Source organism: Pteropus alecto, unplaced genomic scaffold (assembly GCF_000325575.1).
Source record: "Pteropus alecto unplaced genomic scaffold, ASM32557v1 scaffold251, whole genome shotgun sequence".
In the NCBI taxonomy this organism is placed as follows: Eukaryota; Metazoa; Chordata; class Mammalia; order Chiroptera; family Pteropodidae; genus Pteropus; species Pteropus alecto.
In genome coordinates this window covers 4125046-4152660 of record NW_006431048.1, presented here as the reverse complement: position 1 = coordinate 4152660, position 27615 = coordinate 4125046, and the positions used below count along the sequence as shown (strand labels likewise).

The 27615-nt window shown below is 42.2% G+C and overlaps 1 protein-coding gene across 4 annotated transcripts in view; it reads right to left on the bottom strand.

Annotated features, from left to right (window-relative positions):
- Nucleotides 1–24223, bottom strand: part of LOC112469025 (kalirin-like) — a 102343-nt gene extending 78120 nt beyond the window's left edge. For all 4 annotated transcript variants that reach the window (XM_025052132.1, XM_025052134.1, XM_025052133.1 and 1 more), the window contains exon 1: nucleotides 23964–24223. In XM_025052132.1, coding sequence (XP_024907900.1) covers nucleotides 23964–24048 — 85 coding nt within the window. In that variant the 5' untranslated portion in view covers nucleotides 24049–24223. The remainder of the gene's footprint in view (nucleotides 1–23963) is intronic.
- Nucleotides 24224–27615: the final 3392 nt, after the last annotated feature.

The window sequence follows — 27615 nt, the reverse complement described above, 5'->3', positions numbered from 1 at the left end:
CAATGATTAGAATGGGATATCATCCAGCATCACAGATATGCCTGGAGATATCCTTTGCAGGAAAGATATACAAGACTATTTTCATAAGAGTAGCTCTTAGAAGACTGCCTAGACCCTGCCCCATTAGGATGGCTCTTTATTATTTAATTGCTGAGTCCTATAGGCTCAATTTAGATAATATTTATATTTGAAGATACTGTCTTATTATTCATCCATTCGACAAATGCCTACTGAGTGCTATCTATGTGCCAGGTGCTGTTCTTAGTGCTGGGCTGGAGAAGTGAAGGAGACAAAGTCCCTGACATTATGAAGTTGACATTCTAGTTGGGGTAGGAGTGGGGTCAGATAATAAACTAATAAATAAGTTAGAAAAATTTCCAATACTGTTAAACAGTAATTAAAGAATTAAACTAGTTCATAGGCTGGAGAGGGCCTAGATAATTTCTTCATTGAGTAGTTGGTGACAGTCTCTCTGAGAAGCTGAGAACTAAATGATAAGAAGGGACCAGCCATGTAAAGATGAGGATAAGGCCTTCTGCCAAGGGCACAGCCTGTGTGGAAATCCTAAGGCAGAAATGAGTTTGGGATGTTCAAGTTACCGAAAGGAAGTTTTTGTGGTTGGACCACGGCTGGTGGGTGGAGGGACATAAAGTAAAATTGGAAAGGTAAGCAGTGGTCAGACTCAGAGCCTTGCAGACCATGGCAGGGAGCTGGACCTTCATCCTAAGTACATGGGAGACCACTAGAAGGTTTTCAAAGAGGTTGGGGTGAGGGATAGGTGATGGGATATGATTTTACTTTAATTGACAATCTAATTTCTGATTGGTCCATGTTGTATATCCAGATAAACTTTTCCTGAAGTAGAATCATCTTTCTACCAAGAACTACCTTTCCTTCTAAAGGATTTGGGAAGAAGCATCTTCCAAATGTGGATAAATGGGAAACATCATGCCGAATCTGGTCTCTGAACAAAATACTCCACATTCAGCTCACACACATAAGACCATCCCATTCCTTCCTACTATCAGCTTGTGTTTCCAACACCTGTGTGTCACCTCATCTCTCAACTATGTTCATCTTGCTATGTTCTAAGGCATACTGATACAGTTTTAGGTGGCATTATCAATGAGATATGCTCCCACCTCTGATATTGCTGATTTCTCTGCCTAGAAAGTTCTTCCTCCAGATCCCACATGGCTCATTTCCTCTCTGCCTTCCCAGTACAGTCTTCTGAGACTACTCTGTTTAAAACTACAACATCCCACCGTCCACGCCGACGCTCCTTATTCCCTTCTCTTTTTATTTCTCCTATAACACTTATCACCATTTAGCCAACCGTATTAGTCTTGTCCTTTTATTTTCTGTATTCTGATGTTTTAATATCTGGAGCCTGGCTGACTCTGGAGGGACAGCCCCTCCCAGAGCTAGTTAGTTCTTAGAACTAGCAAACAACTCAACTGCAATTATGCCTTTCATGTGCAAACCCACTGATTCAGAGCCCAAACCCCCAACTATCTTTATTGGGCTCTGCATTTGGGGCCACTCTCCACCTGTCCTAATCACTCCAGGGCCAGGTCCCAGCCAGCTAGGGACAACCCCTCCCCTCCAGAGCCTGCTGACATTCAAACCAGCTAACCCTACACCCGATTGCCTTGACTTGCCTTTAAAAGGCTGTAACCCACTAGTTCCTTTTCTCTCTCTCTGCATGCAACCAGCCACAGTGTCTTCTCCTGCGGCCCTGTGGGGTGTGCTCCTTCCTCTTGGGAATGTGAATAATGGATTATCTTTTCAGTGACAATCATCTCCTGATCTGTTGGCTTTATTAAACCTCAAGATGTTCTATTAACATATTACCTTTAAAAATACCTGCTATGGATTTATTATTGTATTCGTCTCTCCTACTCCTCTTACTAGAATTTAAGCTCCTTGAGGACAGAGAATTTTTGTCTACTTTTGTTCACTGCTGTGTTTCTAGCACCTAGAAGGCTGCATGACAGAGAGAAATAAAATGCTCAAAAAACATCTGTTGGAAAAAGATTTCATAGAAAACGCTCAATAAAGAAGTTCTAAATATTAAATGAATTAAAAGGAAGCCAAGGTGCCTGTTTGTGCACGGATAAATACAGAGCCAAGTGGTAGACTGAAATAGACCTTGGGATTTGAATTCTAGCTCTATATCTTCATTTTTCTGAACCTTGGTTTCCTCATCTATAAAATAGGGATAACCAGCCTCTGAGATAATGATAATACTTAAAGTAATAGTGAAAGGTTATTGTATGACAATAAACAGCAATGGCAATAGCGACTGTTGAATAACAACCAGTCTTGTTTTGTAATACGGTATCCCATGGGCCCTAAAGATCTGGGAGTCAGCCAGCTCTTATGCGAAAGCATCAGACAGCTGTGCTTTGAGTCATCTACCAAGTGAGTTCTCTCGCATTTTCCTGCACAGAACAGGAGCAAAGGAAGAAGATACTACCTTCCTCTTAGCACCATCCAGTACTCCCTTCTATAGCCTACGGCTCCTTGTCAGTCACAGACACAGAAGCTGATTCCAGCAAGTGAAAACACTATATGCACTCACAGACGTGCAAAATAAGAGTGAACAGTCAATAAGTAGCATGCCAGTTAGAACTTCCATGAACTCAAGTCCCAGACCCCAGAACTATCAGACTCACATTAGAAAAGAGGATTTATCTGGTTCATAAACTCTCCCACCCATTTCCTACTCCAAAGCTAAGAAAGTATTTTGTGACTTCGACAACTAAAAATACATAGATGAACAGGAGCAATTAATAAAGAGTCAAGCTTTCAAATACAATACATAGTCAATTATAGGAAAAAAAGAGAAGAAAATGAAAAGTTTCTATAATCCAACTACCACGTGATAGTTATACCCATAACGCTTCAGAACACTTTCCTCATCCAAGTGTGCAGAGAGGAGCATACTAGTTGAATGAATGAACTAAAACTTAAGCCTAGATGACCTTTCTTCAGCCACTGTCCCTTTGGCCACGTCTCAGGGTTCCAGGTAGCCTGAAGGCTGCTTGGGTACCTTTCATGATATAGTAAAGAGCGCACTGGGCCACACCGTGAACCCCAGGTGAGGATTCTAGTTTTACTGTTAACCTGCAGCTTGGTTTTAGGCAAATCCCGGTCCTGCTGGGTATCAATTTACCAGTCTGTCAAATGGAAGAACAACTCCAGATCATCTTTCACCGTCAAAACTCAGAGATTTAGAAAAGTGTAATTTGTATTCTAAGCTGACTTTTAGATGCCATTATTCTAAGGGAGGATGAACATTTCAAATCCTGCCCTTTGGCCCCAATTCTCAGGTAGGCCTGCAGCAGAGAAGACAACTCCTAGAAATCAAAGTTAGAACCTGAGCTGGGAAGAAGCAAAAACATAAGGTCCATTGACTTCCAAAAGAGAAGGCAGGAGGGGAGAGGGGATGCTGCATGGTTTCCGCAGACTTTCAGAGACCAGTCCTTGGGCCTGAATCAGCTGCCCTTCACTTACCACTGCTATTGGGTAGAGAAGGCAATGGCTCAGCCTGCAGGTAACAACCCCTCACCGCTCTTGAAAATCTGAGTCTTAAAGTGTGAGAATGCATAATAAACATTTAAAGGTAGAATAAGAGACTATGAATTTTTAAAACTGTAGGGAACTGCTCAGAAACAACATAAAGTGAAGAAGCAGGATACAATTTTGAGTATAAAACTGAACCAGCTGGGCTAAATACATACATACATATATGTAAATATACACATATATACCTACAGAAAAAAAGACCGAGCAATAAATAAACACAAGATATTTAGGATTATAGGTGGCATATTTTCCTTAATTTTTTAAATATATATTACTTTAAAAAGTACATGCATAAGTACACACTCATGAAATTTCAAACAATACCTTTTTTTGATTTTAGAGTAAAATGTTTGAGTAATACGATTTTAGAGTAAAATGTTTGCCATCTCTCCAATTCTTTCCCAGCTATTCCCCCATAACTCAATCCCACTCTCCTATCTAGAGGTAACCATAGCTGTTTGATGTGTAACTCTCAGATCATTTTCCACGTATTCACACACACACGCACGCACACACACACAGTCTGTTCTTGCACAAAGTAGTTCATGGTATATAGCTGAATGTTTCTATACACTTTTTCATTTAACAAACACAAAATCTACCCATGTCTGTATATTTCTTTTTATGGTTGCATTGTATTCCACCATAAAACTATATTATAACTATTGCCCTATTGGAAATAATGCCGGTGCCCATCTTCTTGTTAGCTATTACAAAAACTGCCATTTGAGCATCCTGGGACAAATGGAGAACTCTTTAGGGCATGCTCCTAGAAGCAGGTCAAAATACGTATATTTTTAATTTTTATAGATTCTACTAAATGGCCCTCTAGAAAGAATATATCAATTAATATTTCCACCAATGTATGGCTGTCTATTTCTCCATCCCCTTACCAAAAATTCTGCTAATATAAAGGGTAAAAATTATCTTATTTTTATTTGCATTTTTCTGATTACTAATGATATTATCTTTTCAAAAATTCATTGCTATTTTTTTTTTAAAGTCCTGCTTCTTTGTAACTTTTGCCCATTTTCCTGTTGGTTTGTTGGCTTTTTCTTATTGATTTATAAGAACTCTTTATATATTCCAGATAGTAATCTTTTGTCAATTACATAGGTTGCAAGTCTTTTCTCTCATTCTATCACTTGTCTTAACTTCCTTTATAGTGTCTTTTACATTTGCCTGATACCCATCTAAAAATTATTTTTATGTATGATGTTATTTGGGGACATAATTTACCTCACTTTATTGTCAGGAAAAAGATTTTAAAGTAGAAACTTCAAAGAACCTTTGTTATATATCTATCTCCACATTTTATAAATCAAAATTATGCAATTTTTTTAGGAGATAGGATGATGGGAAAGGATTAAGAGGAAGCCTTGCCACACACCTCATAGCCTAGGTATTTTCATAGCTCAGTGAATGCACCATGCTGTGTGGGCACCGAGCTTGCCAGACATGTGAGAAACAGATCTCAGGCTCTGGCTTTGGGGCAGTTCTGGTGCTCCTCTGGGTCACAGCATCACCAATGAGTGCCCCCATCTAAGAGAGGATATATGCTAGTCTAAATATCACTTAAGGCCAAAGTTCAAGGACCTAGGAATGCCTATATGAGAACAATATAGTAATTACTACAAAGCGTAATTCCCCTCATGCGAAAACTCTAACAAAGGTGATATTATTTTTCTGTGTGCTTTAAGTTTCACTATTTCAAAGTTCAATAAATATTTGCTGAATGAATGTATGAATGTGTTAAGTCAAATCTTTAAATCATTTGTGATGGGGCCGATCGGAAGGAGTTGGCTGGGCGCTGAGATGGTAAAGGAGGGGTAAAGTTGATAAGAAGAAGATTTCCCGTTAAAGCCTCTGGAGAGATGCAAGAAGCTGTGGTAAGAATACCATTCTGGTGTGTATGTCTGGGGGATGTATTCAGTCTGTGCAATGGAAGAGTGTGGGGTGATGGAGGCAAGGCCAACTGTTGCTCTGCTCTTGGGCATTCTGACATGTCACACCGCCTTGGGTGAAGCACAGGGGCTGAAAAATAGCCAAGGATACATGTGTGTCTTTATTAAAAACCCTATGGTTCTATAGTGTAGCAGTTAGCATGCCTGCTTTACACGCAGAAGGCCCTGGGTTCGCGCCTCAGTGGAGCCACGGTCCATGGTCTACGGCCATGCCACCCTGAACAAGCCTGATGTCTGATCTCGAAAGCTAAGCAGGGTTGGTCCTAGTTAGTACTTGGATGGGAGACTGCCTAGAAAGACCAGATGCTGTAGGGATAAATATATACATACATACATACATACACACATACATACGTACATACATACCCTAAGGTACTGAAACTCTTAAATTGGGAGTCAAAAACTGACATGGTACCTGTAGACACTGAAGCTCCGAGGGATGGACCACAAGGAACCGTCTGCACTGTCTCACCTGATTCCCTGTGGCCATGGATTTGGTGGACAGCTGACTAGGGAAGAGGTCAGTGTGGAGCCAGGAGGGACTGTACTTGTGACCCTAAACCCATCAACCCTAGGAACTGCTGGGACAGGTGGAGAACAGAGTCCTGGAAACTGCTTGAAAGCGTGGGTGGTCTGACACTGTTTTACTTAGCTATGCTTTTGCCCATTTGGTCTTTTGTTGTAATTTAATATGTTGTAGTTGTAGAAATAAATGTTATTGTATGAATTTTGAAAAATCAAAAAAGTTTAAAGAGAATAAAACTGAGAATCCTTCCATAGAGTATGTTTTGGTAAACTTCCTTTCAGTCTTTTATAAATGAATAATTACTCTCTTTCACACATACTTTTTTTTTTGGTATAATTTAAAAATTCTTTTTATTGTGATAAAATCCATATAAAATTTACCATTTTAACTACTTTTAAGTGTACAACGATATTGTGCCACCATTACCATAATCAACATTCATGCTATTCTTTACTGACGACTTCCAACGTGACAGATATGTCATTCTGGTTTAACATTCACAAGACTCCACGAACATGGGCGCTGTTATTCTGCCCATTTTACAGATGAGGAGAACGTGGCGCAAAGAGGTTCAGTCCCTTACAGCGGGTTACAGAGCTGGTAGATGACAGAGCCAGTATTCAGGGCAGGCCCCCTGGACTCTGAACTCTACACTCTTACACAGTTGTGAGCCTCATTTAGATGAAGGACCACAGTGGAAGTGGGGGTGAAAGCGTCTTAATGCACCTATTATCCACACGCACAAATATGCACTTAAAAATATCTAGTTCAAATTTCCAGTTAGGAAAATCTGAAATATTTCTAACCCAATAGGATGGAAATTGCACAGTACTCATTCTCTTTATTTAGTGGGATAATTTTAAGGATCATAAAAATATTTATAGGGCTTTCATAGCTCATCTGCAACCCTCATCTCCCAAACCTATTTTCCACCATTAAGCACCTTAACTTTCAATTTTCCTTTCTCAAGGTTATGCAGAAACAGCCTTTGTGGTTTGGGAAGAGCAATATAGTCCAACACTGGCACCAAGAGTGGCTCTTGTCAGAGCCCACTGGGTGACCTCCACGCCCCCACTCTGGAGAACATACTGTTCAAATCATAGGGTAAGCTTGAAAACCGGGAAAGCAATCCTGACAGGCTATTTTTTCAGAGTCCTTCCTCTGTGAGTTTTTGTGTTTGCCACCCACATGTCAACCCCAGTTGTTTCAGAAAAGGAATCTCTTAGTATAAGGAACCAAGTCCAGAGCATACAACACAGACTTTGAGGGGAAGCTGTTCATTTCCTTTATTCTAGTGATGGCTCTGAAAGAGACCTTTTCAAATAAGGCCACCGGGCTCCATCTGAGAGCAGCTTTTCCTAGCTTGCTATGATGTATTAGCCTAGGGGATGAGATATGGGGGGAGATGATGCATACATAGAAACCGTAAGGTGAAAACACCTTCTTCATTCCCCAACTTTCATTCTCATCAAGTTCAAAGTAAAATGTGGCAACTTTTACTTCAAAGCAAAGGAACCCAATAGACTGGCATCAGGGAATACTGACTTCTTCTGAGACAGAACCCCAAAGCAAGGACATAAAATTTTTGTGTTTATGCTGGGGGGTAGGGTGAAGGGATATTCCATTCCAAAAATCATCTGGGTTCATCCCACAGGTCAGACACAGCTTGGCTTTCAGGCTGCTCTCCTCTGCATATTGGCCTGTCCTGTGGGCAGAGCCAGAAATGGCAAGGAGGAATGACTGAAGGACATCTCATGGAGAGCTATACTTTCAGGTACCTGAGTTAACAGGTGGGCTCCAGGCAATGAAATCTGATACTCTCACTAAGAGAGGTCTTCAAATCCTAAGGAAGGATTCAGGAGTGTCAACACGAGGGGGAAGGAAAATCAATCACAGTAAAGCACAGGCTGCCGCCGAGGGTACCAGGAGTGGGCAGGTGGAGAAGATGGGGCTCTGGGAGGGCTGTGATGACTGGAAGCAGCCTGCTTGGGAGAGTCAATACTATTTTAAGAGACAAACAAGTGTGACTGTGGTTAAAGATAATCACAGTCAGATGTTGGCAAAAGCATACAAACATTTCTAGGTCTCTGCTATTTAGGGTATAAAAGCGCGTGTGTGCATGCCAGGCAATGCTTACGTTAAGGGTTTTGGCGGCACAGCGTTTATATATGCAAATAAAAGTAATAGCCCACCAGGAAAAGCTGCTTCTGGAACTGCTAACCCGTCCCATAGTTCTGAGGATACAATATGGAATTGTACGAGATTCCATTACAGTAATAAAAAAAAAAAGAACTTGATACAATGATGAGAATCTAGCTGGGCAGCAAGGTAAGTGGCAGAGAAAGTAGAATATTGAGAGGAAACCAGGACTCAATTTATGAACCACATGTTCTTGGGAAAATAATTTAATCTCCCTGAGCCTGTGAAATGTGTGGGCCGACTCGCCAAAGCTGAAGACCGAAGGAGATACTGTAGGACCATGTGGTAAACCGCTATCTGTTAGCCATTTCCAGACGCTCCATTCTTATCCAGGACTCCATGTCTTTCCTCGGGCTATTTCCTTTGCCTGACTTTTTCGATGAAGCACATCCCTCCTGACCCTTAGAGACCCAGTCTCTGTGTTGCCACCTCATGAGGCCTCCTCTGCACACATCTTCACTCCTCCGGAAGAGGTGGTCATGCTGTTCTCTGAGCACACACAACGGAATTAGCAGAGGGACGTCGGTCATCCTTAGACTCACTGCAGTTTCTCATTAGACTAAGGGACCCACAGAGAGGGACCGACAGAGAGGACGCCTGCTGGTTGCTTCCCCAGCACCCGTTTCTCTCTTTCCACTTCATAAGAGCACCGAGGTTTCCCAGATTTTCGAGTTGAAACCCTATCCTTGCTCAACCCCCACCCCCACCCCTACCCCCTGGGGTGGGTCCTAAAATAACTGGAATATTTTATTCCCTGGGCCATGGGGATTAATTCAAGGATGATTATATGACCTGACTCAGCACAGACGGGCTAAAAGAGTCAATTTTGGAGACTTTTGACTTCCTCCCTCCCACTGAACACGATGGTCTATAAGTAAGTTTCACTACTGGACAAAGTAATCTAAATCTAACCAATAATACATTTAACCAAAATGCCAAGTTTCTTTGTTTTTGTCTAAAAGTGATAAACGTGGTTACCAAATACAAGAAGCTGTGATTGGTTGCCGATGACAGAATAGAAATTTTTGAGCCATAAATGGCAGATCAGACATTTACTGGAACACAGCAGACAACTGTAGTAATTAAAGGAACATATCCAAGATGATCAACTTTGGACATGAATACAGGATAATGGCACAGGATAAACCCTCTGCCGCCAGAGCTCTTAGCATAAGCATTCCTTAGTGTGAGTGTGTGCTTGCGTGCTTTTATACCCTAAATAGCAGAGGCTAGAGTAAAGAAATATAAAGGTCTTTAGTAGTGGCCTACTTAAGAATTGCTTAAGAACCCAACACACTGGCCTCCAGGTATAGGGAGGAGACCTTCTATCTCTTTCTTAATTAATCTGTCACCCTGAATCAATTCCCAGACCCACCAGATCAGCAACTTGCTTTGAACAGGGACACTCCCAGGGATCAAAAATTGGACAAAAGGCCAATAAGCAGAGGTCTCAGTTACAAGTCTGTTTTCCTGGACAGCTTTGAAAAATATTCACTAATCTCCCATGCCAATTAATAGTTCATCTAAAACTACTGCCCTATATGTCAGAGAAATATCTGATAATGAGAAAGAATATTATTGTTCACAAGCTGGCATTTATAGAGTACATTCTATGTGGCAGGAAGCTAGGAACTATGTTAGGTATCACACACACAGTCCATACCTTTTTTTTTTGAATCCTCAAAAATACTCTAGGGATAAATAAATACCTGTATTTTCCCATGTGTACAGATGAAGAAGTAACTAAGCTAATACAATTTAGTAAGTGCTGATCCCAGAATGGGAACTCAGTCTGACCTTTCCTGATTTCATACTCTTTCTTCAGAGACTGAGCTAAAGAGAGAACTGCCTGCAAAATTTTATTTACAAAAATGACAGATGAGCACAAGAGCACCAACCGGACCATGTTCCCTTCTTAGTCAAGTCCCAGTTTGTGATACTAACCTGGGCATTTTCAGAGTGTTAGAATCCCAGCTCAGGAATCTTTGTGATCTGGTTCTCCTCTCAAATGTAAGCTGAAAGATACATATACTCAAAGCAGTCTCTCCAAACCTGCTTTTCTGTTTGTTGGAGATCAAACAGAAAAATAAATATTGTCCTATTTGAGTCATAATCTGATGCCGTTCTAAAAATGTCATGTGTGTGTGTATATATGTGTGTGTAGAAAATTATTTGTTTGTGCGTGCGTGTGTGTGTGTGTGTGTGTGTGTGTGTATACATATATCTATATCTATATCTATACATATATATACATATACATATATACATGCACATATATACATATATACATATATACATATGTATACATATATACACATATGTATGTATATATACATATATACATATATGTATATGTATATATACATATATACACACACATACACACACACATATATGTCATACATGTATGAATTTTATGGTGTAGGATGCTAATCATTACTATAAATACAAATTGGAGGTGTGATTAAATTATAATGAGCTAAATTTTACAAACTAAACCAGTTTCAATAGCTTGCACATTTAAAATGTGCAAAGCTATTCCACAAGAGAATTACTGCCGCCATCCTGTCTCTGAGATATGTACCCGTTAATACAGAAAACATTGCAAACCAAATAAAGATGCAAGCCAAACAAGGGTTGGAATCCATACAACACAATGTGCAGATTGTAACTCATCAACCTGGGATTGGTGACTTCGGAATGAGGCACAAGAGTGAGCACAGAATTGCGATATAATGCTTGGCAGGAAGCCATGGTAATTACAAATCCAGGTGAGTTACGTCATGGATACTTTAGGAGGAAATTGAGAGGCTGGAGAATTTGGCTGGTTTTCTTCAAAGGACCCAGCCAAGCTAGGATAAACTCCAGTAGTCACTTGGGATGACTATACTTTTCCCCACCCTGAACCTCTCCTCTTCTTCCCCCAGGGGCTGATCTGGCCTTTTGGGGAGCCTTGCCCACCTTCTCTTCTAACTCCTGCATGCGCGCATGGACATGCACACACACGCGCGCACGTGTGTGCACGCGCGCACGCGCGCACACACACACACACACACACACACACACAGAACAGTCCAGCTCGGATTTTGCTCTTGCAGTCCTGGCTTGCGAATGCTGACAGAAGGTCACAGTTAAATTTAGATCTGACCACTTTAGTGGGAGGGAGCTGGGAAAGTGGCTGTTTGAGAAGATCCATAGACACTTGATAGAGTTGGCTCCTTACACTCTATATGAAGGCACTATTTGGTGGTTAGGTTGTAAGTTAAATTGGGAAGGGGGTCTAATTTGCAAAACAAAACATAAGGAAACAGGGTCTTCAAAATTTAAAAAACTGAATAAAACCTTCAAAAGGTTATTGAGGTCTCCTGCTTTCATGCAGAATCCAAGTAAACCAATAGGATTATTCCCTGTTTCTTAAATCCCTTTGTGGAAGGAGAACTGGAAAAGATCTCAGAGGCTATTGAGTACAATGTCCTGCACGGTGCAGAGTCAAGCTTACAACATTGCCATGAGAAGGTCACTCAGATTCAGCTGAAACCTGTCATCATGTGTGATTAGTGGTGTATCATTGCAGGAGGCAGCAGCTGTGAATGTCAATGTCTCAAAGCAAAAACTAGAGCCAGGTGGGAAAGCCCCAGGTGAGGAACGGTAAGTGGGAATCTGGCCCTTTTAATCTAAATCTCAGTGTCAAAATATGTAGAAATAGCCAACTGGATTGTGACTGAGGTCATATTAGGAAGCAGGGCTTCAGCAATGATCCTTTGTGTGCAGAGCACAGGCTCCTCAGGCACTTATGAACGGAAGACTAGCACGTGAGCTCTCGAAGCAACCCAGCTTTAAGCCAAGTACCAAAAAAGTGAACTCCATAAAGTCGTCTGGCTTTATGCTTCTTTTATTCTACTTCCCTTGTGTTCTCACATGATATTTAGTAAAAGCTTTTGGAAAGACTCTTTAAACTTGGTCCAGAATACAAGACTTTTGGTACTTATGTCAGTTTCTCAAACAGGGTCCCTATGGCCCCAATTTAAATTCTACCTCCTGCCCACCTTCTACCAACACATATTCCCATAGCATCCTTTGAGAACACTGAGAAAAGTTTGTGTGTGTGTGTGTGTGTGTGTGTGTGTGTGAGAGAGAGAGAGAGAGAGAGAGAGAGAGACAGAGAGAGAGAGAGATCTGCTGCCCCCTCTAAACTGTAAATTTACAAAAGCAGTACCATGTCCATTTTGTTCACTGGCTGTGATCTCTGATTATCCCCCAGTCATGGAAGAGTCAGAGATGACCAGTCCAGCAGCCCTTGGTTAAGGCCCCCAGAATACTGTGGCAGCCACAGACCTCTCTCGGTTCTACCGGAAGGCTTCATGGGACCCTGATTTGACTGGAGAACACTGGCTATCCAGGCCTGGCTTCAGATCAACCTTGACCTTCCACCTGGCCTGGAAAGTCACAGGAAGATCCCTTGAGATGTCTCAAGAAGGTTCTTTGTGTTGGCTGGCCTTGCTTGGGGGTCCCCGGCCAGTGGGGCATACCCTGATTTCATCAGGACCAGTGGAACCTAGCCTTCAGCTCTAGGTTCTGGCAAACAGCTACGATTTCAGTGGTAAAGTTCCTCCAGAATCCCTCCAGACATTTAGAAACACCAGATGCATGTGGCCATTGCGGGACAGATTTCTATGGGAGATAATCTAGAGCAGGTGGCTGGGACATAGTTCCAGGAACTTGAGAGTGATTTCCGATTCACTGAGGTCCCTGGCCCCCTAGATTCCTCCCATACAGCTGAGTCTCCCTGCAGACTTGATCCAGTGCCTCTACCCTCCTCATGCCCCCAAACGAAAGGGCAGGACTATTGTATACTTCATTGTCTTCTCTATAAAAATACAAGCAATATGCTACAGACAGAATGACATCATTTTACTAATTCTCATTTGAGACCTCAGGTAGGTCATTTCTTTTTGTAAAGTGTTCTTCTCATGGATGAAACGGAGATCTTTATGATCTGATCTAAGATTTAGTAAAATTCTAGTGTCCTGCAATCTCATATAATCAAGGCACACTGTACATACAGCTTTCCCTAGACAAATAGGGAGCTGGTTCCAATAACCTGTATAGCACTGTGGTCTGCCAGGCATTCAGTGATACTTCATGAGGACAAAAACGGGAATGAAAAAATACGGCCTCAGAATGATAGAATCAAACACTCAAACCATCATTCAGATAAATGACAAAAGGAATCTTGCCCAGGTTCAACCAGGAGTCAGAATAGTGGGCTCCCCCTACCCCGCCACACAGCCCCATCTTTTCCCTCAGACCCTGGGGCCTGAAGGCCAGCAATGCTTATGTCACATAAGAAAGCAGAACTAGAGCGAAGTCAGTCAGTTGAGAGGTTAGGGAGTTGGGAAATGGTAGCACATTGTCATTCTCTTTCTGTTCACTATTCTTTTCAGAATTTTCCTTCATTATGTTCATAAAAGCTGGCTCATCTGAGCTCTGTGAGGGCAACTTACAATTCAAGTACCATTTGTTCCAACACAAACTATTTTTGCTGAGAAAGGAAAATGTATAACTGCTTTTCTTTGAGAATGCCTGTGGGTATCTGTAAGCATCGGAAAGACTACCATTCTCCTGAAATCATGGAGAGGGCTGGGAGGATGGCCTGGTGGTTGGCCCTGGAATGGAATAAAAGGATACAAAGTTGGAAACTTTCCACTCTGGCACATCAACGTATCTTGGACTATAAGCTCTAGGATAGCTTCATCTAATATAAATATGATGCAGTCACAAATGTGAGCCATGTACATAATTTTAAAATTTCTAGTAGTTACTTTAAACAGTAAAAACAAACAGGGGCAATTAATTCTAATATATTACATTTAATTCACTATCTCTAAAATATTATCATTCCAACATGTGATCAATATGAATTTTTTTTTTTTTTGTACTAAGTCTTGAAAATCTAGTATGTAATTTATACTTACAGCATATCTCAATTGGGATTCGCCTCATCTCAAGTCCTCAGCTAATGGCTACTGAAATGGACAGTGCAGCTCTAGAAGGCAAGTCTAACTTGCTTTCTTCTGTGGTCCCCTGCACTTCCCTGCTGCTTTGTTCACATTATCTCCTCAGTCCTTTAAAAAAACCCTTCCTGCCCTTTAGGCCCAGAGAGAGCCCTATATCTCCTGAGAAGTCCTCCCGGATCACCCCAGGCCACCGTGCTCTCATCGGCTTCTGCATAATTATTTCAGTCAGCAATCAGGAACTGGGAGCATTTTTCCTCTTTTTGCCTTCAGCAACTATTTTTCTTTTCCCCTTCCCTTATTATTTACTGCTTCACACTTAAGGAGCAGCAATCAAGTTAGATTGCAAAATCATCAGGGGCATAGAAATACCTTAAATTCTCTTTGGTCACTAGTCCAATACCTGCCACATGGCAGTCGGGACATTTGGGGATTGATACAAAAATGCTCAGTTCGATTTCCCACATGATTAAGTGACTAATGAAGTCATTTGAATGTGACAGTTGGCACAGTTCCACAGAGACTTCTAAATTCTCATTGCTAATAATGATCTAACACTTACCTAGCACTTCATTATGATTTACTAAATGATTTACCTATGTCATCCAATCTAAGCCTTGTAAAAAAAACCCATGACTAGATTCCATGATCATCTCCAGATGAGGAAACTGAGGCAAAGAGTTTACGTAACTTGACAAGGTCCCACACATAAGTAGCAGAGCTGAGATTCGAACTTATTCTGGCTCCGGAGTCCAAGCTCTTAATCATCATGACATACTGCCTCTCAATCCAGAACCACCACAAAACATATTTTTTATACCCTGCATATCAGTATGTAGCCTAAGAATCAAAGGCATTAGTTTATTATACTCTCAGCCAGAGTATTTCCTTATATAAAAAGAATTAAGTTAATTTAGAAAATGTAAACAGAAGTAAACAATAGGAGAGACATGAAATTCCTGGTCCCAGAGGATGTTGCTCATAAATCTTCGTAAAACTAAAAACAGTACACTCTCACTTTCAAAGGGTATGAAACTGGGGCATAACTGGCAACAAATAAGTCTTGAATTTCTGGATGTCTTTTGATTTCAGGAACCCCACGTCTAGGGATTTAGCCTAAGGAAGTATTTATGTGTGTATGACAAGACTTAACCAGAAGAATGGTTGTTACAGTATTGTTTATAATACCAAAAATTAGAAACCACCCAAAACAGGGAGACTGAAAAGAAAAACAAACCATATTTATACATGATAAAATGTGCATCTAGTGGTATGCTGATAAATCAGCTCTCTGAATAAAACAAAAACTTTGATTTGTGGTGTCTGGTGATTTCCCAGTATAAATGCTCGCACCAAGGGCCCATCTCAAGCTGCCAATGGCTCAACAGTCTGCTACTGAAACCCTGAATAGTTAACAATCCCAGCCTGAGCTGAACTGGCTCCAACGTATCACTGAATGCATCCATAGAACGTCAAAGAAGTTGTTCAATATGTCATGTGATAAAAGTTTATATGACTACTATATCATATTGCTGAAAAAAAAAACACACGCATATAAAAAAAGACTAAAAAGATTTATTCAGAGTGTTAACATGGTTATCGCCAAGTAATAGAATTTTATCTTCATTGATCTGAATTTCCAAATGTTTTCCCAATGTTTATGTATGATTTTGCTAGGCAGAAAAAAATTAATGAAAGCTCTCTTTCCCAGTCAAAATAATTTTAAAACGACCTACCCTGGAGGTATAGCTCAGAAAAGGAAAAAAAAAAAAAAAAATCCCTGGACCTGTTCAGAGAAAGCAAAACAGCACAATTAGAAAGGCTCAGGAATGAGACAATGTCTAATACCACACGAGTAAGACAAGGATGAGTGAGATAAAACCTGCAGCTCTAGCCATGGTGCCTGTTGATTTCCCGAGGAAGACGTCCTCTCTTGGGGAATAAATCATACAACCTGCAGAAAGGAAAGGTGGGAAGTTGGGAGTGGAGCTATGTAAACCCCAAGACAAGAATCAGTCTGTCTAGATAGTCTGATTCTGGAAAGAGCTATTTCTTAATCCAGGGTCATTCCTAATCCCCTTCCCAAACTTTTCTCCATTATATTGAATAAATACTAATGATCAAGTTCAAGTCTGGTCTGCAGTGAAACACTTGGAAGCCATTGAAAACATCCTGGAAATGCATCTACATGCGAAGATGTGCAGAAGATTAAGTGAAAGCAAGTTATAAAGCAGGATATAAAATACGAACCCATTTATTTTCAAAGGAGGTAAAGAGTAGTGGTTTCTAAGCGGTTTAGGATCATCTATAAAAGTTATGCTTTTATGATCTTTTTGTTTGCTTAACTTTTGATTTTTTTTTTTATAGTGAGCATAGTTAGCTTTAAGAATAATGAGGGGGAAAAAAAACCAAAAACAAAATAAAAGCAAAGGAGTCTTAAATGGAAAGAAAGACACAACAACTTCCCTTACTGGACCCTTGGGGGCCATAGAGCTCATGGAGCATGTAGGCGATTCCCAATTCCTTCACCACCCCCACCCCCACCCACCTGACCAGTGAAAGCTAACAGCAAAGGGGCCTCTCTCTACCACTTCTCAAAGCAAGAGTCCCTGGGGGAGCAGGAAGCCTTCCATTATAGAATGCTTCTGCTGGAGCTGGGGGAAGCGGGAAAGAAGGGAGGGAGGAGTGTGGAGAGAGGAAAGAAAGAAAATAGAATGAACCAAAGAAAAGAAGCCAACTGGAGGACTTGTTAAAAACACAGACTGCTGGGTCCCACCCCAGCGTTTCCGTGTCAATGGGGCAGAGAAAATGCATTTTTAACACGTTTTCCTGTGACCACAGTTTGAGAACTTCTGCTCCAAGTAGAGAGAGAAGAGGAGGCACTGGACAGGTATAAATCTGATACCTGAAATCTGTGCAGAAGCAGAGTGCTTGCAAATTTTTTTTAACAGCAAGGCTTGGTTCCCTTTGGATGGGGAAAGATAACATCCCTTTCTCCAAGGGAGCATTATGGAGATTCTAAAGGCAGAGGGCAGAAATTGGGACTAGCCTGAGAGCCTTTTACATACCAGGTACTCTAAGAGAACAAATACAGGCCTGCAACTAATCCTGCACCGAGGAAAAGCAGATAAACCTGGAAACAAGTGTTTTACGAGGTACTGTTCCAACCAAAGGGGCAGAAGGGTTTCCCTTCCTTTCAGTTTGACAGTTTCCTCACTGTAGTCACCAGGAAAGCAAGAAGAATGTGGAACAACCTGTTCTGTCACTCTGATCTTTGCTCTCTTACCTGGTTAAAAGCAACTTGGCAGCCTTCTAGTTGCCTCTCAGGTGTAACCAGGGCTACCCTCCTTCCAGGAAGTCTAACACTGAAGGTTCCCTCAACCTCAAAAGATACGCTCCATTATTCACTGAATAGACTAAGTGGGGAGCCAAACTACCCATGGACCCCAGCCGCCCCCCCCTCCCCACACACACCACCACCTACATGGACTACAGAAGATACCAGCTACACTTCAGGAAAATGTACACAACCTCTGAGCCTGTTATGGGCAGCACGTATGATTTTTATCTAGACAGAAACAGCCTGAAGAAGAACCGGCAAAGCTCTGCACAAAAGGGATGTGCAATAAATCTTAGCCGAAGTGAATAGAAAAATGTCTCTCATTAGATTGTTAGCCAAAGCCAAGGAGTAGGCAAAGAAAAAGTGATGTCTATATAACGTAGGTTCTCAGGATTCGAACTTCGAAATTGATGTAGCTATTTTCCAATTCTGACACCTGTGTTTCCCCTCAGAGAATAACCTGGGGATGCTTAGGTTTCTTGCCAGTATCTTCTTTCGAATGTTCTTTTATATAACACACAGTGATTACAATACTAAGAGTGTTCTGTGTCTTTTCCCAAAAGGGTTTAACCAAAAAAAAAAAAAAAAAAGAAGAAAAATCTCTATCATACTTCTAGATCACAAGCTTTCTTCCCGGACAGTGACAACTCCACAGCAGTGAGGCACAGTTGACAATGGTTTGAACCAAGACCATTAGATTGCTTAGGAACTTAGATTTACAGTATTACCACCTAGAGGAGCCACACAAAATTAGCTACTGGGAATCTCCTGAAGAGGGGCTCTAGGTATAGTATTACCATTACTGTTGTCATCAGCAGCTAACCTTTTTAAAGCACTTTCTGTGCTAAGTTCCTTACATACATTATTTCAAGTAATGCAACAGCACAATGGGGTCAGCGTCATTGTGATCCCCCCAGTACCTAGCTCAGGGCTGGCAGTCAGTCAGCAGATAAACATTTCTCAAATGAATTAAAACACTATGTGTTACATAAAAACCAGTGCCCTTCATAGATGGAATGATACAAATGCATTTCATTGATTCATTTCCATCTGAAAGGGTATACTTCCAGAAAAGGGACAAGAGCGAAACGGGGAACTTCTGAATTAAACTGAACCAGAGGGGAAAACATAAAGATATTTTTTAAGAACACATGCACATGCTGTTCTGGGAGAGGCAGATATCTGCCTTCTGTGGTCTTGGGACAGAATAGCCCCTCAAAGCAGACCAGGTAGGTCCAGTTCCAAATGGCTCTGGGCAATGAAGTCACACCCTCCAATGCAGCTACAAAGCACTCCACAGTCAACACCCAAGTTCCAACTTGGCGACTGCCTCTACCCTTCACAGATGCGTCAGCCCAGAGTGAAGAAAAACCACATGCCCAAGAAGACAAAGGAGTTGAGGAAAGACAGGAACATGGTTCTAGTCCTGAACCCGCTGCTACCAAGTGGCTGCATCTCAGTTCCCTTCAGTATAGAAGGAGAAGACCTATTAAGTGATCTCTAAAGTTCCTTCCAGTTCTAACTTTCTATAATTTAGCCCCTTTCTGCTTGAGAAGCCTCCCTCAAGTTTAAGACCCATGCTTTTTCCTTCAGGAAAAGCCTGGGGTTTGGTCTGAAGGAGAGAGGACACCATGCATTCTCTCACTCACTGAAAGAGAAGTAGCACTTCAAAAGCCTGGGGAATATTTTTAGGGCAGAAGAGGACAGCATCAAGGTTCTCAAGAGGAACATCAGGAAACAGAATCCCAATAACACCACTCGAGAGCAATGTATGCCTGCAAAATTGTCTGGGCTCAGAAGTGAATCCCCAGTGTTCATTTTTTGTTTTTTAACTTTTAAATTATTTTGCATAAAAACACGAATACAGTCTAAATTTTTATCTTTTTATTCCATGTTAGGTCTTGCTACCCTGTAGCTCATGGAACCGCTGGGGTGACATGCCTACGGCATTATCATTAATCGCTGGACCCACAGCTGTACCAGAGGAGGGATGTTTAGCTTCAGTTTCCAACCTCCACCTCACCCTATCAGCCCCGTACACTCTCATTTCTACTGGGCTACATTGTGATTGGCAGTCAGTATTGTTATCCAAGTAATAACTGATACCTCTATTACTACTCCCCAGTCAGAGAATCAGGTATGGGAAGAGAAGCATAGGATTTGGGTTGAGGACAGTAAGTATGCTCGGTGATTCTCCCCAGATTAGGGTATATCCTTGGGAGGCAGAGTAAAACAAGGGATATACTGGAAAAACATACATGCTAAATGGTTAATTTAATTTTCACCTCGGTAAAGGTACTTCCTGGAAAATGAAGAGATAAAAGAAAATGAAGAAACAAAGAATATGCATTAAGGTCCTAAGGAATTTGTCCCTTGGGTGGTGAATTAAAGTAAACAATAGTGAATGTCACAAGGGCTCCTCTTTGAAGTTACCAACACTTTTCTAAAGAAACTTGGTGTCATGGTTTCACACGTTGAACTTATAAAATGATCTGTAATAATTTATGGGCCAAAGAAGAGACAGTCACATCAAGTCATTATTTCCTGCTTAGTGATGCTGGGAAAAGGTAAGGAAAAAAAAAGAAATTATAGACTAGAATGACTTGGGATGCCCCATGAACCCCCATAACCCTTACCCACACCCTGTGACGTCAAAGTCAAGCTGAAACCCAACTGCCCCTGTGGTAACAGAGTCGTGGGAATGTGATCCTACCACCTCCACCATGAGCTGATTCAGCCTGGGTAAGTCGCCACCCCTTAATCTCTTTCCTTTTGAGAGGACTCCTGAGCTGGGTACTGTCTCACAGTGTAAATGGGGATACACGGTGGGCCTGAGATGCAAGGACAATGATTCAGCAATAAACAAGAATAAATAAATCCCATAAACATCGTAGAGAAGCAGAGGATGAGAGTAATGAAGAAAGGTTTCCCAGAAGGAACGTTTATCCACATACCCAAAGATAATTACAAGTTGACTAGAAAATTGAAGGCTCTGAAACTGGCTTCCACCTAGCAAGGTCAGAAAAGTCTCTAGGCTTCGTGATCTAAGAAGTCACAAATCCCAGTCTGCGACACACAATTTAGCAACCTCTAGGTGATTTGAGATCCCCTTTGTCACTCTGAAACAAGTTGCTTTTTAAAATAAATTTTTAAGATAATTAAAAGAGAGTCCAGAACTGACCCACTTCTTCAGGCTTAAAGGAAAGTGTAAGTAGCCAAAGCAATTCTGAAACTTCCCACAGCGTGATTAATCACCCTTCAGACACATGCGTGCCATTAGCTCAGGTTTGGCTATTTTTCACTTCCAAAAAGGCAGTTATAAATGTATTTGTTATCTTTCTTCCTTCTTACCTGAACTCTATTTCCATCCTACGCTTGGTTTTTCCAGCCCTTCAACACAAATTTCAAGGTAGAGAAGGAAGATTACCTTTTGTCAAAGCCCTTTACCATACTCATACTCAATAGAAACAAATACTGGAAAAGAAAAATAGACAGTTGCTTTCCTCCACTTTTCTGAATCAAAAGACAAGCTTGGCTAACTTTATTCCATATTTTTCTCAAATATGATATTTAAAGGCCACAAGGGTACATCACTAAATCCTTGCCTTCCGCTGATGGTAACAATTACAACCACCTAGGATTCAGCAGAGAAAATCTGAGATGCCTCATTTAGCTTTGCATCAAAAATAACCAGAATATTCCATTTCCTCTTGGTTCCTTTTCCTCAGACTTTAGAAGGAGGTGTCCTTTGAACCCCAGTGACCGGAAGCCAGTTAGTGCAGGCCCCTTGAGTTGGGAACCATTGTAGTGGGTTCTGACCCATTAGCTTCAGAGTGCAGATCTTTCGAGAAGTAGAAAAGAGCCAAAGTTCTCTCAGGAACAGAGATTGAGACCAAATAACCAGCTGCTTTTATTTAAAAGGAGAAGCTGCCTTTCAATTGTATTAAGTCTGTACAACCAGAGAAACTGGTTTAACTGAAAAGGGAAGCAGACCTCCCTGGCTGTGATGCCCTCCATTCTAGTCAGCCTCTCGGGCTCTTCCCTGAGCCTTTCCCTGGGTTACACTTTGGCAAGCTCTTTCCCATAGAGTTTTGGGGCTCTGAGCAATGTACTCGAGCTCAGTACAAGATCTTATCATTTCAATCTGCTTGTGAATATATGCCTACAGGCTGAGTGGGGACACAGATCTCACTTTTCTGTTAGAGCAGAAGGGAAGGAGCCCCAAAGGAGTGCTCTGAACACACAATCCCCCCTGCCTAGCCACAGCCAAGGCTGGCTAACTCACCCCTCGCCCCCATCTTCCTCATATTTGAGCCCCAATTTTCCATCTTCACATGTTTCAGATGTAGGAAAGAGTAAGGAATAAAGCCCAGAAGGTGACAAGGCACCCACCTTTGGTACCCTCCTTTTCCCTTTAAAGCCGCTTCCATTGCTCAGGCCTTGTGGGTCCCTCAGTCGTCAGCTGAGGGTTCACAGTCTCCTCCAGCTCTGGCTCCTTCAACACCACCTTTCCTCCCATGCCCTGTCTCCAAGCCACAGAGCATTCAGCCACTGCTCTCCCAGCCCTGTAGGCTGGAAGTGGCCCAGCAGGCGCCCCAAGTGGCCTCCCCACCCCCTCCTGGGCCACAGCACAGAAGGACAGCCAGGGCAATTCTCAAGCAAAGCAAAGGCTGGAGAGACCCCAGGAGAATTACTCTGTAGGGAAGCTGGGTTGCCACACATCTGGATAAGCACGCTGCCCAAGCCCCCGCATTCTGACTTTGGACAGGAAATGGATTCCCAAGAAATCCTGCTTGGAAACCCTTCACCGTGAAAGCAGAGCAAACCCACCCACTCAGATTCCCTCGGGCCATTTCCTGCCTCCTCTAACTTTTAGTACCCCCTTCCTTCAATTCCCAGCCTTGATATGAAATCTTTCGGAACTAGGGCTGGATTTCGGTGAGGGTCCCTGGACCCCTAAGAGTCCTTCTCCATCTGAATTCTGGCTTTTAGAGCTGGCTACCACACAGTTCCGGGCTGTTCTAATTAAATGCAGAGGCTGAGAGACAATAATGCTGAGATTATGAACATTTATGATTTGGGGAAATGTCCTTCAGATGTAATTAGTTTTCGAAGCCTTTTATCTGCACAGGATGGAGAATTTGTCAGGGCAATGCTGTGTATGGCATAGATGATGGTGAAGGGTTACTTGGATGAAGTTTATTCATCAGCAACTCAGAGAGAGAGCCCCACTCAGACTTTGTTAAACAAGAAAGAAGACAGAGACTGGGGCATTGTAAATGTGAGTGGAGGCAACAGGTCCAATAGATGATACCTAAAAAGGGCAAATGTCAAGTGAGAGGCTGTATTCTCATTTCTAACCATGCAGAGACAGAACCTCTTTTCCCCCAGCCTCCAAGCTGAAGTGTTAAAGTGACATGACAGCTTTAGGAACATCTGCCAACTCTGTCTAGGAAAATAGGATTTCTCCTTCAGGAGAGGCTGTACAATTGATAACCTTCCCTCTGTGATCCTTCTCACCATCTTGTTTTGCAGGCTGATTTGGGGGAAATTAGTTGCTTCCTGCCAGTCTCCTCAACAACATTAAAATTAGCAGAATAATTAAACGCAGTCCTAATTGGGTACACAGAGAGTTCTTGGTTAATTAATGAGCCAAACTGGCCCAGAGCTGCAAACCTACATAGGCCTGTGAAAGCCCAAGCAGAGAAAAGCCCCGCTGCAGTCTCCAAATAAAACTGTCACTTGGCAAAAATAGTTCCTGGTGTAGAGACAAGTGTCAAATACATTCCTATAGCTTGGAGTCATCAGTTAATCCCGCCGCTGAGATCCATATGTAAAGGAGAGCAGGGAAGTGCGACTCTGCCACTGCAGAGATACACACACAGCTCTAAGTGCCTTGCCCCATCTCCCGCATCCGCACCCACCCCCCTGCAGGCTGGCCCCCAAATCAGCCCGAAGCCGCTGATAAGTAACTGATAAGTAACTGAGTTTCCAAACTGCAGCTCTGCATCCAAGTTAGAACGAGATTGAGAGAGAGAGAAAGAGAGAGAGAGAGAGAGAGAGAGAGAGAGAGAGAGAGAGAGAGAGAAAGAGAGCGAGAGAGACAGAGACAGAGATAGACAGAGAGACAGACAGAGAGACAGAGAGACAGAGAAAGACCGTACTTTGTCAGGGAAATTGAAATGAACGCAGTTCAGAGCAAACTCTTCTTCTGCCTCACTCCCGCCCCCACCCCTAAATCCTCCACCTCAGTGGTCACCCCACCCCTGGCGTGCATTCAGCTGTCCCTCTTTGGCTAAATGAAGGCGTAAATTCCGACGGCCACTCACCTCTGCACGGTAAGCAACAGCAGCACTTAGCAAAGAGCCACCCCAAAGAGGGACTTCTTCTGTAAGCCCGGTCGCCGCCCTTCATGCTGTCGCGCGGCCCCAGCGCTCCCGCATGGCCTGGGGCGCCAGCGCAGCGGGCAGGGAACTTCAGCGCCGCGGCCCGGTTGCCAGATCTCTCCCTCGCTCCCTCCCTCCCCGTCGTCCGCTCCCTGCAACCGCGGCCGCCGTCTGACTTTCCGGGAGCCAGAGCCACCTTGGGGAGGAGGGGAGGGGCTCGGCGGGGAGGGAGGGTCTAAGGGGGGCGGAGTTCCAAAGCCCAGCTGTTTGCTGGTGCCCCGGCCAGCAGCGTGGCCCAGACCCTTAGGCAACGCCGCCTACGGCTGTGGGCACAGCCTTTTTTTTTCCTCTTCTTTTAATATTTAATGTAAATAATGATAATTGTGCCTCACTTTTTTTTTTTTTAATCGGCTCCTGGACTGTAATGATGTTGTACAAAAGTACTCTAGATTTGGAATCATAAAACCAGAATTCGAAGCCGTTTTGCTACCTACTTACTAGCTGATTTTAGACAAGTCGCTTCACTTTTTTGATCTTTGATTTCATCATTTAAAAAATAAAAGAAGGGAAAAGAATTCCTATGTTACAGGGTTGCTAGTAGAATTTTAAAAGACATATCCATGGAAGTACCTGTTACATGTTTAATAGCTCCAGTTCGGTGAATACCTGAGAGAAACTCCAAATATACTTATGGTGGAAGACTTCCATTCACCCCCCCCCCCCCCCAAACCCAGGGAAAATAAGTCATTCCTTTACCTTATCCCTATCCTTTTCTTTTTAAAATCTTTTCGTATTTCAAGGCAAAGCTCATATCTCCCCTCATTCCATAAAGCCTACCTGGACCAGATCAGCTGGACCTTCCCATGAACCACAGCATTTATCACTCACAGGCATCTCTCTCTCTCTCTTCCTTTTTTTTTCTTTTTTCTTTTTTTTTTTTTTTTTTTTTTTTGCTGTGTGTCCACGTTTAGGACAAAGGGACTGCTAGAAACATACAACACTCATAAAGTACAGAGAGATCATTCATGAAGAAAAAAAAGGGAAGTTTGTGAGAGGGATAAAAAAACAGAAGTTTGATCACCCAGGTAACTTATTATCACCGGAAAGAGAGACAAGGGACAAGACTTTTAGGAGTTGCCAGGATTTGGGGCTTACTTTCTCAGTTTGAACTTTGTTTAGATTTATGCCTTATTTACTTATATGTTGCAGCATCTGCCACATGGTTGGAACATAGTAGATGCTCAGTAAATGATAGCACGACTTAATGGGTAACAATTGCTAATATGTATTGAGCATTTATTTGTGCCAAGAAGATTCCTAATTGCTTTCTATACATTAACTCATTTACTTACACACACACACACACACACACACACACGCACACACACACACACAGACATAAACCTTATAAGGTAGGGTCCTCTTTACATCTGAGAAACCTGAATAAAGAAACTATGGTGAGGCCTTGATGATTTAACTCTACAGAGAAATTCTAAAAAGCTCCACCCTATAGAAACAGCAGAACCTAGTCAAACTATAACTTCTAGTTCTACCACTGCCATCTCCCTGATGCCTCTCCTGGCAAGAATTACATAACAATCTCATTGTTGAGCAGGAAATGTGCATCTGGTGCTCCACATACAAAATAGAAATGAAAGTTCAAATTGCTCATGCAGCCTGCACCCCAGATCCCTGATTCACTGATTGTCCTGACTACTGGTCAGTCTCATCTTGCCAGCTTGAATTACAACAGGATTATAGTTATCCTGGGTTTCAGTTTTGACCTGCGGCAGTCAGTACTTTGGTCTAGTTCTCTCTTCTATAGCACCAGAGACAAAACCCATATTGTTCTTCTTTGCAAGCCCATTAAATGTCCAGCACCTTCAGCCCTTCTAAAAGTGAACTTTATTTGCTTGTGATCCACTGCCTGGGGGCTATGATACAAGAGTTGATATATATTTGGTCTATCCACCCAATCCACCTTTTGTATACTTTGGGGGTCATTCTGATAGGAATTCAGAGATGTTTAAACATTGCTTGGTGAGTTACCAGTTACTTTTTAACTTAAATCTTTCCTCTGGCCTTTGTGTTCAGGTGACACTGAACACTTTTCTACAGTAATCCTCCACAAGAGGCTGATGACATCATCTTGCAGAAACTATTTTTGATGTCTGAGGAAGACTCAGCCCTTACTTCAGAAATCAGAGTAGACTAGTAGAAATGCAACCAGAAACCAGTAGACCTTAAAGTAGTCCCAGTATCCATGAAAAGGATCCATCAGGCATGTCCTTATAACCAGGAAATCCATTCTACTCTCAACTTAAAGGCATAAAACCATTAGGAACAAATACCCATCTTAAGTTGATAAAGTTAACATATTTTTGTCCATCCTGGAGATTCACTCTGGGGTTGGGTACCGATAACCCAAGAGTCCTATTGCCACCCTAATGTGGCCTCCAGATTGAGATCAGCGATTTCTACAACATGACAAGGAAGCCTTGAACACCACTGGGACAGAGTGATTACAGTCCTACTAATTAATTCAACAAACACTTACTGAGTGTCTACTATGTGCCAGGCTCTATTCTAGGCACAGAGTATATACTAGTGAACAAAGTGATCCCAGCCCTTGTAGAGCTAGGTCCGAGGATAGACTCACCATGAATGTGAAAGAAAAGAAGATATCAGGTATTTGATCAAATTTTGAATTAAGGAATTTAAGAAAACAGGTACCTGAATCCTGTGACCTGCATCTAGATGTTTTAAGGTAATGCCCTCAGGGAAATGTGGAGCTGTTAGGGCAATGATTTTTAAACATTGGTGCTTATTAAAATCATCAGGGAAACTTAAAAAAATTTTAGGTATTAGTATTTTTTTAAGGCTCTCCAGGTGATTCTACGGTGGAACCAAGCCTAAGAACCACTGATGCCTGGGGTCTCTCCCCCACCCCTCCTCAGCACTGCCTCAAGATTCAGATTAATTCACTTTGGGTGCAAGTGGGCATTGATATTTTCAAAAGTTCCCCAGGTACTTGTACCATGCTGCCTAGTTTGAGTACCACTGGTGTAATGTGGTGGTTCTCGGATTTGAGCGTGCATCAGAAGCACTTGGAGGGTGAGTTAAAACACAGATTACTGGGCCCCACTCCCAGAGTTTCTAGTTCAGTAGGTCTGGGTGGGGCTTGAGGATTTGCATTTCTACAAGTTCTGATGATGTTGGTACGGGGACCACCAGCACAGAGGATTTCTACCCATCTGTTTGTGATCTATGCTCACTTTTTTTTATAATAGCACTTGATTCTCCTTTGAAGAACCAGCCCTCCTTCATTCTCAGACCATGGTTTTGGGTGTGGCGGATCACCTCCCTCTGTCCATTCCAAGGATGGGCCATGATTTGCACTTGGTCAGTCAGTCACAGGGATTGGTTCAGACTTAGCACATGACCCAGTTTTAGCCAATGAGCATACACCATGAGACCTTAGCAAGAACTACCAGGAAAGCAACAATCTCTTCCCACAAAATTTCTAAGTTGATAGAATGTTAGCCTAAAGCTGGAGGCCATCTTGCCATCACCACATAGGAAGAAATTACCTGAG